General features: G+C 42.9%; 1 protein-coding gene across 1 annotated transcript in view; it reads left to right on the top strand.

The window, feature by feature from the left end:
• pde4ca (phosphodiesterase 4C, cAMP-specific a) overlaps positions 1-12,978 on the top strand; it is a gene marked incomplete at both ends in the record, with an annotated part of 45,838 nt that extends 32,860 nt beyond the window's left edge. Inside the window, 15 exons of the mRNA XM_080543180.1 lie at positions 230-271; positions 831-867; positions 1,668-1,741; positions 2,211-2,275; positions 2,723-2,835; positions 6,528-6,621; positions 6,880-7,055; positions 7,222-7,320; positions 7,496-7,660; positions 8,840-8,939; positions 9,218-9,372; positions 10,815-10,937; positions 11,364-11,546; positions 11,964-12,496; positions 12,879-12,978. Of these exons, the coding sequence (XP_080399306.1) occupies positions 230-271; positions 831-867; positions 1,668-1,741; positions 2,211-2,275; positions 2,723-2,835; positions 6,528-6,621; positions 6,880-7,055; positions 7,222-7,320; positions 7,496-7,660; positions 8,840-8,939; positions 9,218-9,372; positions 10,815-10,937; positions 11,364-11,546; positions 11,964-12,496; positions 12,879-12,978 (2,059 nt within the window). The remainder of the gene's footprint in view (positions 1-229; positions 272-830; positions 868-1,667; positions 1,742-2,210; positions 2,276-2,722; positions 2,836-6,527; positions 6,622-6,879; positions 7,056-7,221; positions 7,321-7,495; positions 7,661-8,839; positions 8,940-9,217; positions 9,373-10,814; positions 10,938-11,363; positions 11,547-11,963; positions 12,497-12,878) is intronic.
• Between the last annotated feature and the right edge of the window lie 430 nt (positions 12,979-13,408).

The raw sequence follows: 13,408 nt of genomic DNA, 5'->3' as shown, positions 1-13,408 counted from the left end.
CTTATCCTGATATGATTAGGAAAATGTAAGGATACTGGGTGGTAGAACGCACACATCTAGGAAAAGTCATGAAAGGAGGGTCCTGAAATTTGATCGAGTGCAAAGATATAACACTTTTTTTTTTACTCACAGGGTCAAATGACCCCCACCCATGGCTGTTCTAGTGTTAACCACCTTAGTTTGTGATGAACGGGTTGCAGGTGACCAACTCTTGCCTCTGTTTTTAAAGGGAAGAAAGCTTGAAGCACTGGGAAGTCAACTGGTTGTCTCGGTGAGCTTGACGACAAAAAACACTGACTTTGTCCCCCAAAAGGCCGCCTGTCCCACATCTCTGTCACAGGTTTTAGAGAACTCACCCCCTCACCCCCCATGTTAATAGTGACTAAAATTGACCCCTGTTTTTTTTTCCTTTGACTCCAAGTCTGCCATTTCAGTTTTGCATGTGAGGCTTGAAGAGAGGCACGTCCAAGCATAACTCACCTTGTCCTTGTGCTTTTACTAGTTACACTTTTATTTCCCCTTATCTCACTGTTACCCACAGTCACCCACACAACATACAATGCATGGCTTTTGTTTTACCTGAATCTGCCCTGGTTCATTGTATTTTGCTATGTTTTGGACTTCATTGGCTTCGCTGTTAATGAACAGGTTATTCACAGTCACTGGTCAACTCTAAACCTGCAGGATTCACTCATGCAGTGGATGCAATTTTGTTTAATCGACGTACAACTGTCTAGATTCCTTTTCTTCGAAGAATCAATGTTAGAACCTATTTATTCAGCCTAATTCTGAGTCATTTTTTCCAAATTTGCTTTTTTCCCCAACTGTAGACATGGAGAAGACATGATAGTAACACCGTTTGCACAGGTTAGTATGAAAAGTAACACAAAAAAACATTACTCAACACAACACAATACTATGGTTTATCAAGCCTAGTGTTCAAGACTTCACATCATTTGAAACGTGCTCTCTATATCAGTAATTCTAGTGATATGCCTCCACGTGTTAGGTGAAACCAAAAGTACTTTTTCATCTCAGAGTGGACAATAAAGTTATTTTAATTCTAATACATCTTAGTCCACCGCAGTGACGCACGCCATAGACTCGATAAGGAACTTATTTAATTGAATAGTAATTTAAATAGTGACACTAATAGTGTCCATACTTGCTATAGTATACAGTAGATAATAATAATTTAGCTTGAAGTCATGGCTGTCACTGGGTACAGGTGACACAAGGCAGTCGTACCACCAGAACACAATTTGCATGTGTTGGCATGTCGTAGCTGGCCTATACGTGGGTTGTGCGTCACAGCTGCGCTCACTTTACAAAACAAGCAAGGAATCAAATACCACATTCCTCAAAACGGACACTGACTGATAAGCAACCCACATGGTCTTGGAGACATACTGAGATACTGTGGCTTTTATGTGCTGACTCTAGATTTTAATGGCCACAGAGTATTTGGCATGTATTATGTATGGGGGGGGAAGGCCGGGGGGGTGATAATCTTTTTATACTCAGACATCTCAGGCATCTTACATTTTATGAAATTGACATCAATAATAAATAATTGAACATATTTTCCCTTCATATTCAGTATGATGTGGTAGAGATTATGTGCTGTATTGTGTGCTGTTGTATATTAATGATAGTTGCTTTTATAGATCCTTTCCAGTTTGAGGACAGTTAGGAGCAACTTTGCAGTTATAACCCATCAGCAGGATCGTGCAACCAGCAAGTAAGATGTTTCTTTCTAAACCTTACAGTACATCATTATGCCCCCCCCCCCCACACACACACACACACATCTAACCATAATCCCTCTACTATATGATAATTATGGTTGATGGTTGATTCATGGTAAATGGTAAATGGACTGCACTTATATAGCGCCTCTTTTGCTGCTCCAAAGCTGCTCCAAAGCGCTTTACAACGGCCTCTCATTCACCCATTCACACACACATTCACACACCAATGGCGGCAAGCTGCCATGCAAGGCGCTGGCCTTGGGAGCAATTTGGGGTTCAGTGTCTTGCCCAAGGACACTTCGACATGTGGCCAGCCACATTCATGAATCATTATTATTATGATTATGATAGTGATTATGTATTATAATGATCCTCAAAAGCCTGATGAAAAATGTGTAAATATCCATTCACTACAGTATACAGTATGTACATTAAGACTGGTATGCACTGTGTCGACAGGAGACCTGGCAGTAACCCACCACCATCCATGTGCAAGACGAGCCTAGCAGGTCAGTGTTGGTCCAGTGTTCATCTGGTTACGTCTTTTTACGTCTTTTTACGTCTTTTTACCTTGTTAACATTGTTATTGCATTTGGAATGAAATTCAAAATGTAGCCAGCCACACAGACGATGACAAAAAAGATTGAGAAAGATTCTAGAATGTTGAATGAATGTTGAAAATTCAACCCATCGTGACGTTAGAATTATAAGGTTCTATCTCCATTTTTGTCAAAATTGATTGACAAAAGATTTACATAATCTGATCCATTAGGTGTTTATTAATGCCTGTGTGGTGTTATTTTTAAAATGTTGACATTTTTGAGTTAGTAATTAATAATATACAAAGGTTCCATCTCACAAAACATAATGGAATGTAAAAACTTTGACGCTCAATATCTCTGAACTACCCTAAACGGAGATAGAACCTTATCATTCTAAGCTCACGCCATGATGTTTTTTGGTTGTGACAGAGGAGCCGTACCAGCAGCTTGCTGTGGAGACTCTGGACGAGCTGGACTGGTGTCTGGAGCAACTGGAGACTCTGAAGACGCGCCACTCCGTCAGCGAGATGGCCTCAAACAAGGTAGAGTACAGTACAGTACAACCCACTAAGCTCTGAGCACTCTTATGAGTTACTACCCTTGGAATTGTATTAACTGATAATACACACATTAGTACAGTATATTATTAGTCTTTCTTATTATATAGTATAATATGATTATACTGTATATATACTGTATATACAGTGACTGTAAAGCCCAATGCACACGGCGTGCGATTTTGTCGCACCGCAAATTCGATTCCATTGTTTTGAATGAGACAATGCACACGGCGTGCGATGCGATACTTCGGTGGTGTGAATTGAGAATCGAATGTTGTCGTGCGACAAAATCGCACGCCGTGGGCATTGGCCTTAAGGTATACTACCATCATGACTATGCCTTATTTGGAATCTGCAGGGATTTTGTTGTTCAATGTTCCTGTAGTTTCACAATTATATTTGAAGAGTATGCGTCAGATTTTAGACTGATCACATTAACTTTCCCTATTAAACTAAAACACAGCATTGTCAATCAATCAATGTGGATATGTAACAACACCTTTGTAGCTAATAAAATGTTATACAATAACATACAATAAAACATACAGTAATGTATGCAATACACTTAGTTGCATCCCAAATTAGTATAGCACCACTAAGGAAGAAATCAAGTGTCTACAGGTATCTGCAAATGCGTTTTTTTCTGATCTCAAGGAAATCCGGAAGCCCCTCTAATACAATAAATCTTTCAGTGATTTGGAAATATGAACGAACTGTCCAATCCTCTGACATTGGAGAACATTCCATGAATGAAAAGGATGGTGGCCTCCATAAACATGTGAATGGGTGGTTGCAGGTAGAGAACATAATGGGAGAAGGAGGGAGGAGGAGTAGAGGATGAAACAGTATCCCCCCCATCCATCCTCATCCCTCTCTCCCCTCCTCCTCCTTCTCCTAAACTGTAGTTCATAGCTCCAGTGTGATTCTGTGATTAGCCCACTCCACACACACACACACACACACACACACGCACACACACACGCACGCGCGCACACACACACACACACGCACACACACATACACCACACAGAGGCTCTCCCTGGATACACACACCCCTCATTGCTACGGAACAGTCAATAGTTAGTCTGTGGGAAGGCCTTATCCATGCTGGCACCTGGAGCAAAGGCATGCACAATGTGAGGGTTGGCTGAGGATGTTTCTGCTTCATTGGTTCACCTGTTCAGGTAAAGGTCATTTGAATGGATCTCGGAATCATTATAGATCGAATTTCACATATTGCTGTCTGTCTTTATGTGGTCTATTTGGGAATACCTGTGGTGTCCTTGCTTTGGGAAGGTATGAGGAGAATGATGTCTGATTTCCATATTATTATGTTACAATGACTGTCACAAGAAGAAATGACAAAGGTAAATATGGAAACAAACATATGTGCAAAAAAGTTATCTCACAATCACCACACATTCATGACACATCCCAGAATTGGTGGGGAGGAAGGTATAATAGTATTTCTGCTTTGTGCAAAATTCTCATATGCTCCCTGTTTTATATAAGGTTATTTTTCCTCCTTATTATAGAGTATAGCTTGGTATCTGCAGAGACAGTCATCGTCAATGAGTTATCTTGCACGCACATTCGTACATGTTGTACTTTCTTTTATGAATTAAAATGTCCAAGCCATTCATTCAAAGAATCAGCCTCCTCCTCTTCCCTCACTATCTATCATCTTCAAACATGGTGCACATGGTGCATCCCCAACCCCTTGACAACAAACTAAAGCAGCCCCCACCGCTTCGCTTACGACCGATGAACCAATCAGGTTAGTTCCTCTGTCCCCGCCTCTATCGCATTAGGTAGCTGATTGGCTGATTCTTCTCTGGCATTTTGGAGGACAGAGGGGGGGGGGGCAAAAGGGGCGGAGTCAGGAATAGTGCCGTGTTCTCTCTCGTCTGTTTACACTTGATAGCAGCAGGCAGAGAGAGGAGGGTGGGCGCGAGATAGCGGCACACACGTTGCTTTTGCTTAATTTTAATAATTAATTTTAATAATTTTAATAATTTTAATAATGATTTGTTTTTATTATTTTTTATTATTATTACGTTGCTTTTGCTTACCATGTATCCTGGCGTTCCACACTCTTCCAGCTTGTGCACAGCCTTGCTTCTTCCATGGATTCTCATTCTTTCATTGTCTGACCATTTCTGTTGTGCCAATAATAATAATAAGATCTCCCTAAGTTGCTACTCCTCGCTAAACCAGCTCAAGCCTTGTGGAGGACTGTCTGCTGCTTAAGTCGAATTTAGGAACCCCCAGGAAAGCAGGACAAGCAAGCACAGTGGGCACTCTCTGCACAGTGCAAACTACACAGCTAAGCTACTGACAGATCTGCTCTTTTTTTTTTCCGTCCGTGCTTCAATTTGCGGCTGAAATGCCAGAAGTCAATTGCATTTCGTGGATGTACATTCAGGTAACATGATGGGCTGGGCTGAACTAGGATGAATGGGATGCATGCACGTGTTGCTGTGTGAATGAATGTTGAATGCAGGTTGCAAGTCGTATGCTGAGCAGATGATGTGTCTATGTTGCTTACAAACTTGTGATTTGTAGATCCTTGTAAGAGGGGAATTCAGTGAAATTATGCTTTTGTGCAGGACATTTATTTTTTGCAGTCATTGTTCTTGTGTATTTGTGTGTGGGTGTGCAGAGACTGAGAGCAGACTTATCTGTAATTTTCAATTTCACAGAGGGAAATCTCTTATCCTTGTGTATGATTATATAATACATCTGCACAAATGAGAGAGAGTTAACTATGCGTGTAGTACCTATTGTAGCTGCTGTCACCGACGCACACAGGGGAACCTGGTGTTGTGGTGAATTGCCTCATGGTACACACACACACACACACACACACACACACACACACACACACACACACACACACACACACACACACACACACACACACACACACACACACACACACTATCCTATGTGAATTTTAACATTGTTCTTGTTCATGTCTCCCTGAAACCTCTGTATATTACATAGATATTTCTCGCAAGCCAGTAGTCTATTTTGGGTAGGATAAATATATTGATGCTTCAACTAGGAAAGGACATGCATTTCAATTGAATGGCCTTTCTTAATCTTTGAATGACACCTTGCACAAAAACAAACTCCGACTGCTTTGTGTGCAGCTTTAATACTTTATTATCAAGGCCATGTATAGGCTACCTGTTGTGCATTGTCATCATCAAGAGGATGCATCTTTACTTAACAGTTCCAAGTGATGCTGTTTGTTGTTGGTTGTCTCCTCTTTTCAAAAGAATGCGTAAGAATATGTACTCAACTGTATTAATTCCAGAGAACTACTGGAATGTCACAGTACAATAAGTATCCAGACACTCATGTGCATCTGTAGCATTGATTCAATCTCCACATTCAAAACTCACTTGTTTACGCAGGCGTGTGTCCGTTGACTTACTGTTCCCGTGTTGCTCTGCTGCTAGCTATGTATATACTGTATATTTCTCCTCTGATTTTTAATTGTATTTGAATTTTGTAACTGTTTTTTAAATTTTTATTTGTTGTACGGCGACCTTGAGTGCCTTGAAAGGCGCCTTATGGAATAAATGTATTATTATTATTATTATTATTATTATTATTATTATTATTACTGTATATGTGTTATAGTTGTGTGACGTTTGTCTACCCAGTTCAAGAGGATGCTGAACCGAGAGCTGACTCAGCTGTCCGAGACCAGCAGGTCTGGAAACCAGGTGTCAGAGTTCATCTCCAGCACCTTCCTGGGTAGGTGTCTAGGTAACATAGACACGGCTGTTCTAGTGTCAACTGTCACTTAGATCCAACTGTCACTTTCAAATTAACCTCAAGATTCCTGTATATACCCTGTGTCTAGTCTACCACCGTCCTGACACAGTCTTAGAACAGTATGGAGCCTGGATAACTTGATGTAAAAGTGTAATGAGTTAGTAGTGTGACATCTCTATATCGATAGACATCCTATCTGACCTCTCTGACAGTGGTGCGTATCCGTCTGTATTGCAGAGAAGCAGCATGACATGGACATCATGTCTCCTCCCACCAAGGAGAAAGACAAGAAAGACAAGCGTCCGATGTCCCAGATCGTCGGGGTGAGGAAGCCCACCCACAGTTCCAGTGTGGCACCCTCCAGCATCCCTCGCTTCGGGGTCCGGTCCGGTCAAGAGGGGCTCCTGGCCACGGTGGGGGTCCAGTCTACCCTTCTTTTTTTTCTTTCTTTTCTTTTTGTTTTACATTTTATTTAAAAGACTGTGAACATTGAGGAGTCTTGCTGGGTTGTATATATATCTATGTTGTATGTTAGGTGCTCTTCTTTAATCATTTGATTCTGATTCTTTTTCTTGTCAGGAATTGGAGGACATAAACCGATGGGGCATCGATATTTTCAAGATATCGGAATATTCCGGGAACCGCCCGTTGACGGTGGCGATGTACTCCATTTTTCAGGTATTTCATCCTCGGGGTCTCTTTAGTACCGTAGTCCTCTCACCATTTAAACTATACACAGAGACACGGTTCATGATCTGATTGAATGCTTAGTTGACATGATGAAAACAATGCCTCAAATGATCAAAATCATGTCTTTGAATGATGTCCTTTACCTCTCGTTTACCGTCTGTAGGAGCGAGAGCTGCTGAAGTCCTTCAAGATCCCTGCAGACACCTTCATCACCTTCATGATGACCCTGGAGGACCACTACCACGCCGACGTGGCCTACCACAACAACATCCACGCTGCCGACGTGGTGCAGTCCACTCACGTCCTCCTCTACACCCCCGCCCTGGAGGTCAGTTTGGTCTCAGTTCAAAGTTGTTTAAGCAATATCACACGAGAGGGAGTGTGTTATACTGAATATCAGCACGGCAATCACAGCCGTGCTGATATTCAGTATAACAGCACGACCTCGAGTGTGATTTTGCTTTTATACAACAGTTCTACAGCGCGATTTATTAGTTAACAGTAATAAGCGACAACAGATTATGATTTGTTTGTTTATTTAATCATAAAAATAAAATAAAAATAGTTCCGCAACTGAACTTCAAATGGACTGTTGCCTAGTAACCTGAACACAAACATGTAGTCTAATTAACGGTCATATAGTAGAACATCTGTGCGGCGGAGTGATACATAATAGTTAAAAGTCATGGAATGCCTCTTGTCCAATCAAATTACTTGGTCGGAACTAACTGTTGTATAATTGTATGTAAAGTTCTTTCTTAGGATTTAGATGTTTGTGTTGATATTGACCTAAATCATCTACTCATGGGCTACTTAGGAATAAATCACTTGTTAAGTGTACATTATGCAAATACATGCAAAATAGACATTTGAATACTCTGAATAGTATGCAATATACTATACTAACCCTAACACTTTTTTATGAATCTGCCTAATTAAAGGTTAAATATATGTGTATATATACACACACACACACACACACACACACACACACACACAGACACAGACACACAGACACACACACACACACACACACGCACACACACACACACACACATACACACAGACACACAGACACACATACACACAGACACACACACACAGACACACACACACACACACACACACACACACACACAGACACAGACACACAGACACACACACACACACACACACACGCACACACACACACACACACACATACACACAGACACACAGACACACATACACACAGACACACATACACACACACACACACACACACACACACACACACACACAGACACACACACACACACACACACACACATACACACAGACACACATACACACAGACACACACACACACACACACACACACACACACACACAGACAGACACACACACACACACACACACAGACACACACACACAGACACACACACACACACACACACACACACACACACAGACACACACACAGACAGACACATACATATTGACTTTCCCTCCTACCGTATCTCTCCAGGCCGTGTTTACTGACCTGGAGATCCTGGCGGCTCTGTTTGCCAGCGCCATACACGATGTGGATCACCCCGGGGTGTCCAACCAGTTCCTCATCAACACAAGTGAGTTTCTAGAAGTTTCTAGACGTTTCTACAGCCCTGGAGATCAGGACAGCTTATGGATGGAGATGCTTCACGTCTGTAAATGTTTTCTCTGTGTGTGTGTATGTGTGTGTGTGTGAGTGTGTGTGTGTGTGTGTGTGTGTGTGTGTGCGTGTGTGTATGTGTGTATGTGTGTATGTGTGTATGTGTGTGTGTGTGTGTGCGTGTGCGTGCGTGCGTGCGTGCGTGCGTGTGTGAGCAAATCTACTAATAAAATTCCTCCCCCTCTGATTTGCCAGACTCAGAGCTGGCCCTGATGTACAACGACGCGTCGGTCCTGGAGAACCATCACCTGGCCGTGGGCTTCAAGCTGCTGCAGGAGGACAACTGTGACATCTTCCAGAACCTCAGCAAGAAAGAGAGAGAGTCCCTCAGGAAGATGGTCATCGACATGGTGAGAGAGCTATGGAATCCACTACGTACTCTTCATTTGGTAACAGCATAACGTTGTTAAACTTGATTGAGATTCTGGGGGGACGTAGGAAGTAAACAACTGGGAATAGGAAGTTATCAGCAAGTCTCAGGTCATGTTCTCACATGAAAGTCCGAATCGAGACCCGGAGCAAGTGGATGAGTTCGCAACATTGTTGCATAAATTATTTCTCTGATTTGCGTTCTCACAGCCCTTCATGTAAACGAAGTAACATACGCAATCGAAGCAACAGACAGTGGTAGTTGATTGGTCAGAAAAATAGAAAATTGCCCGTTCGTCCCTCTCTTATCCAGATCAACACGCCTGCACTGTTGTCGGGCAGCGTTCTCACCAAAAGCGAAGCGACGGTATCCCAAAGGTGTTAATCCACCTATCGATAGCTATTTCTTGTTTGCGCCAGGTTTAGGTAAGACTCGCCAGCCTGCCATCTTAACTCCCTAAACCTCTACCGATAGGCCTCAGGCACACTGCCATATGCCTCTAACACCGCTTTCCTGAGAGGACCATATTCAAGGCCTTCCTCGACAGTGTAGAGCAGCTACTGCCCTCTGAGCTTTCCCTGTCACTACGCTTTGGACTAGGAGAGGCCGTTTATCCTCTGGCCACTCACTCTCTTTGGCAACTTTCTGGAACATCTCAAAGAAAACATCCACGTTCCTTCCTTCCTTCCTTCCTTCAAATGGAGGCGTGAACTGACGGGCCCAACTGTCCAACTCAACTCCTAACGGTTTGTTATTAGTAGTTGGCTGCTCTATCAACTTCTAGCTTAGCCAACTTCTAGCTTCCCTGTGTGCCCTCTCCTTTTTCCCTTCTGCAGCTCACCCTCTATGATCTGTTTTTGTTCGGTTGTTAGGTTGTAGCGGGGAATGGCTTACCTTCATCCTGCGTGATCCGTCGCGTTGTCGGTTTGTTTGTGGTACAGCCCAAGCGTTGACTGACTGGGCACGGTATCCACGGTATCCCGTTCAGTATTGACATATACTGTAACTACCATAACAAAACAGAACGGACACGACTGCCGACAGTTTCCATGGCGAATATTCCTCAGGGGTTCATAACGCGGTTTCCTCATATGGCGTGTCCTCACTTCACCTTCTCAATGAGTCTCTCCACTCTCCCCTCTCAGGTAGAAAATGAACACCATTCAAATAACGCCCGCCAACAGGCAAGCCATGTACCTTTTTCCCATGTTTCCCATGTACCTGGGTAGCCAATCATCCACTGAGCTTACCATAACCTAACCTAGTTAGGTCTAACCTAGTAGATTGTGACAATATGCTTTTTGTTTACCTATATTGCATTGAATATTTATTGCTGCATCTCTGTTGTATACATTCTACATTCATGATATTAAATTGTACTATATATCTATCCACTCTATGGTGTACTGTATTTGCTTGCAGGTCTTGGCCACTGATATGTCCAAACACATGAACCTGCTGGCAGACCTAAAGACCATGGTGGAGACCAAGAAGGTGACCAGTCTGGGAGTGCTTTTGCTGGACAACTACTCTGATCGCATCCAGGTAATTAGCAGAATGACCCTAAACCAACCAAATGAGCAATTTAGAACCACATTACAGTATTATGATATAATAAACTCCTCAAAGAAAGTTCGGAAACGTTATTTTGGTTGATTATTCCTCCCCTTTAATAATACCAATTGGTATTGTATTTTATATCGTTGGAAAGCCTGTCACCGCAAATCTTTTTGGGCCGCTACCCACACGTTTAGCTGTGTTACTCATTCCACGAATGCATGATCCTTAAAAGTTGTACCTCGTTGTAAAGGTGACTAATCAGGCTTTCCAACGATATAAAATACAATACCAATTGGTATTATTAAAGGGGAGGAAGAATCGACTGAAATAACGTTTCCACAAAACTTTTTTTTAGGAGTTTCGTTTCCCCCCACTCATTGCTCAGTAAAACCTTATTTCTGGCATGTGTAGGTTCTCCAGAACATGGTGCACTGTGCTGACCTCAGTAACCCCACCAAGCCGCTGGAGCTGTACCGCCAATGGACCGACAGGATCATGGTGGAGTTCTTCACCATGGGGGACAGGGAGAGGGACAAAGGCATCGAGATCAGCCCCATGTGTGACAAACAAAACGCCTCTATTGAGAAGAACCAGGTACAGAAATACACACATACACATTTGAAATGCTTTATTTATGTCCACATACATGTACAATATCTAAAGGACATACTATATTATAATTCTAGTAGTATATAATAATATACTATACTACACACACACACACACACACACACACACATGAATATTATGAGAGACAAGCATAGACACATGCTGTCACACATACTTAACTAAAAGGTTTTGACTGTGACACAGTTTGGCCGAGCAGGTTTGCCTTGCACAACTCTAACCTATACGTTATATCAACCTCATTGACCAAGGTTTTAAATCCTGGTCCCCCTTTCTTTCTTTCTTGACACCCCTTGAGAGGAACAACTAGTCAATGAATGATAATGAATCTTGCTAACACAAACAGTGGCTGTCACAAGCTAAAATAATCCTCTTCTCAATCAGGTGGGCTTCATTGACTACATCGTCCACCCTCTGTGGGAGACGTGGGCCGACCTCGTCCACCCCGACGCCCAGGAGATCCTGGACACGCTGGAGGACAACCGCGAGTGGTACCAGAGCATGATCCCTCACAGCCCGAGACTCACCCCCGAGGCCCACGACAAGCTCGGCCTGTTCGGGGGAGCCATAGGGTTAGCCGGAGGGGTCGGTGGTGTCGGGGACACCAAGTTCCAGTTTGAGCTGACGTTAGAGGAGGAAGGCGAGTCTGACACAGAGAGCACACCAGAAGAGGAGGAGGAAGGGTACGATAGTCCCGGGGAGGCGGAGCCTTCGAGAACTGATTCTGACAGCATCAGACTCCATTCCGTGTCTGCCACTGCTGACCAACCGCCACCACACGTGCTCCCCAAAATGGCCGTTGCTGCTGGCCTAAGGACGTTGCCCTCTGACACTGACACAGACAGAGATCGCACTGAGACAGACAGAGAACTTGACCAAGAAGGGAGCGGAGGTGTGTCGGACTCGGCACGCCTCAGGCTAGGTACATAACACCAGTGAAATGTGTCTTTTTTTTGTTTGTGTTTTTTTTGTTGATTTCTGTGCCTCCTTCTTCCCCTGACCCCTGACCCCTTCACACCCCTATAGCTTCCTTAGACTGAGTGACAACAGGACAAAGCTGGGGGGGCAAGCAAGCCAGAGAGGGATACGTTCAAGAAAGTCTGCACTTACACAGCACCAGTCACCTTGCACTGGAGAAAGACTCACTACTCCTTCAGGTTTTAGCTGCAGAAAACAGGAATTACACATGTTTTTTAGCTGGTCTTTTCAATTTTCACCAATATGTTGTTGTCTTACAAAGACATACCAATATGTCTTTGTGTTAGACATACATTGCTTTATTCTGCTTTTGTTTCTCAGAGACATTGAGAAAAAAACCTTCCTGTTTGCCAGCCAACCCAAGGTCTACATTGAAGGAGCAAGGAACGTCTTCTTTTTGACTACTTGTGACTTCTTGTGAAGAAAACGATGATGTAATGAACCTAAAAACACCACCACCACCACCAGGCTCTTTGGACATTATGCCAAACAATGCAATACATGGGGACTTGGCTATAATGCATTTTAGTTGATCTGTTAACAGTTGTATCTTTTATTTAGATCCATTAAAAAAATATTTTAGAAGGTGGTTAATACTGGTTAAATTGAGCACATAAAAGAAAACAGTTGCACCTCAGAACTCAGAATGGCTTTGAGGAAGATTGTTTATGTAGCAAATACTTTTTGGGTACCCTTGTTTGTTGCATCTGCTGGGTGCCTTGCAATGTTATTAGCTGCTGTTACAATCAGACTTAAACAACGGTCATGGGCTACAATTGTAATGCAACTAGACTCCTCCTGCTGCTTCTGCATCTTATATCACAACAACTAGTAACAACTGGTTAAGGCTC

Source organism: Nansenia antarctica (genome assembly GCF_963989245.1).
Source record: "Nansenia antarctica genome assembly, chromosome: 12".
Classification (NCBI taxonomy): Eukaryota; Metazoa; Chordata; class Actinopteri; order Argentiniformes; family Microstomatidae; genus Nansenia; species Nansenia antarctica.
Note: the sequence above shows the minus strand (reverse complement) of the source record. Positions and strands in the feature narration are given on the sequence as shown.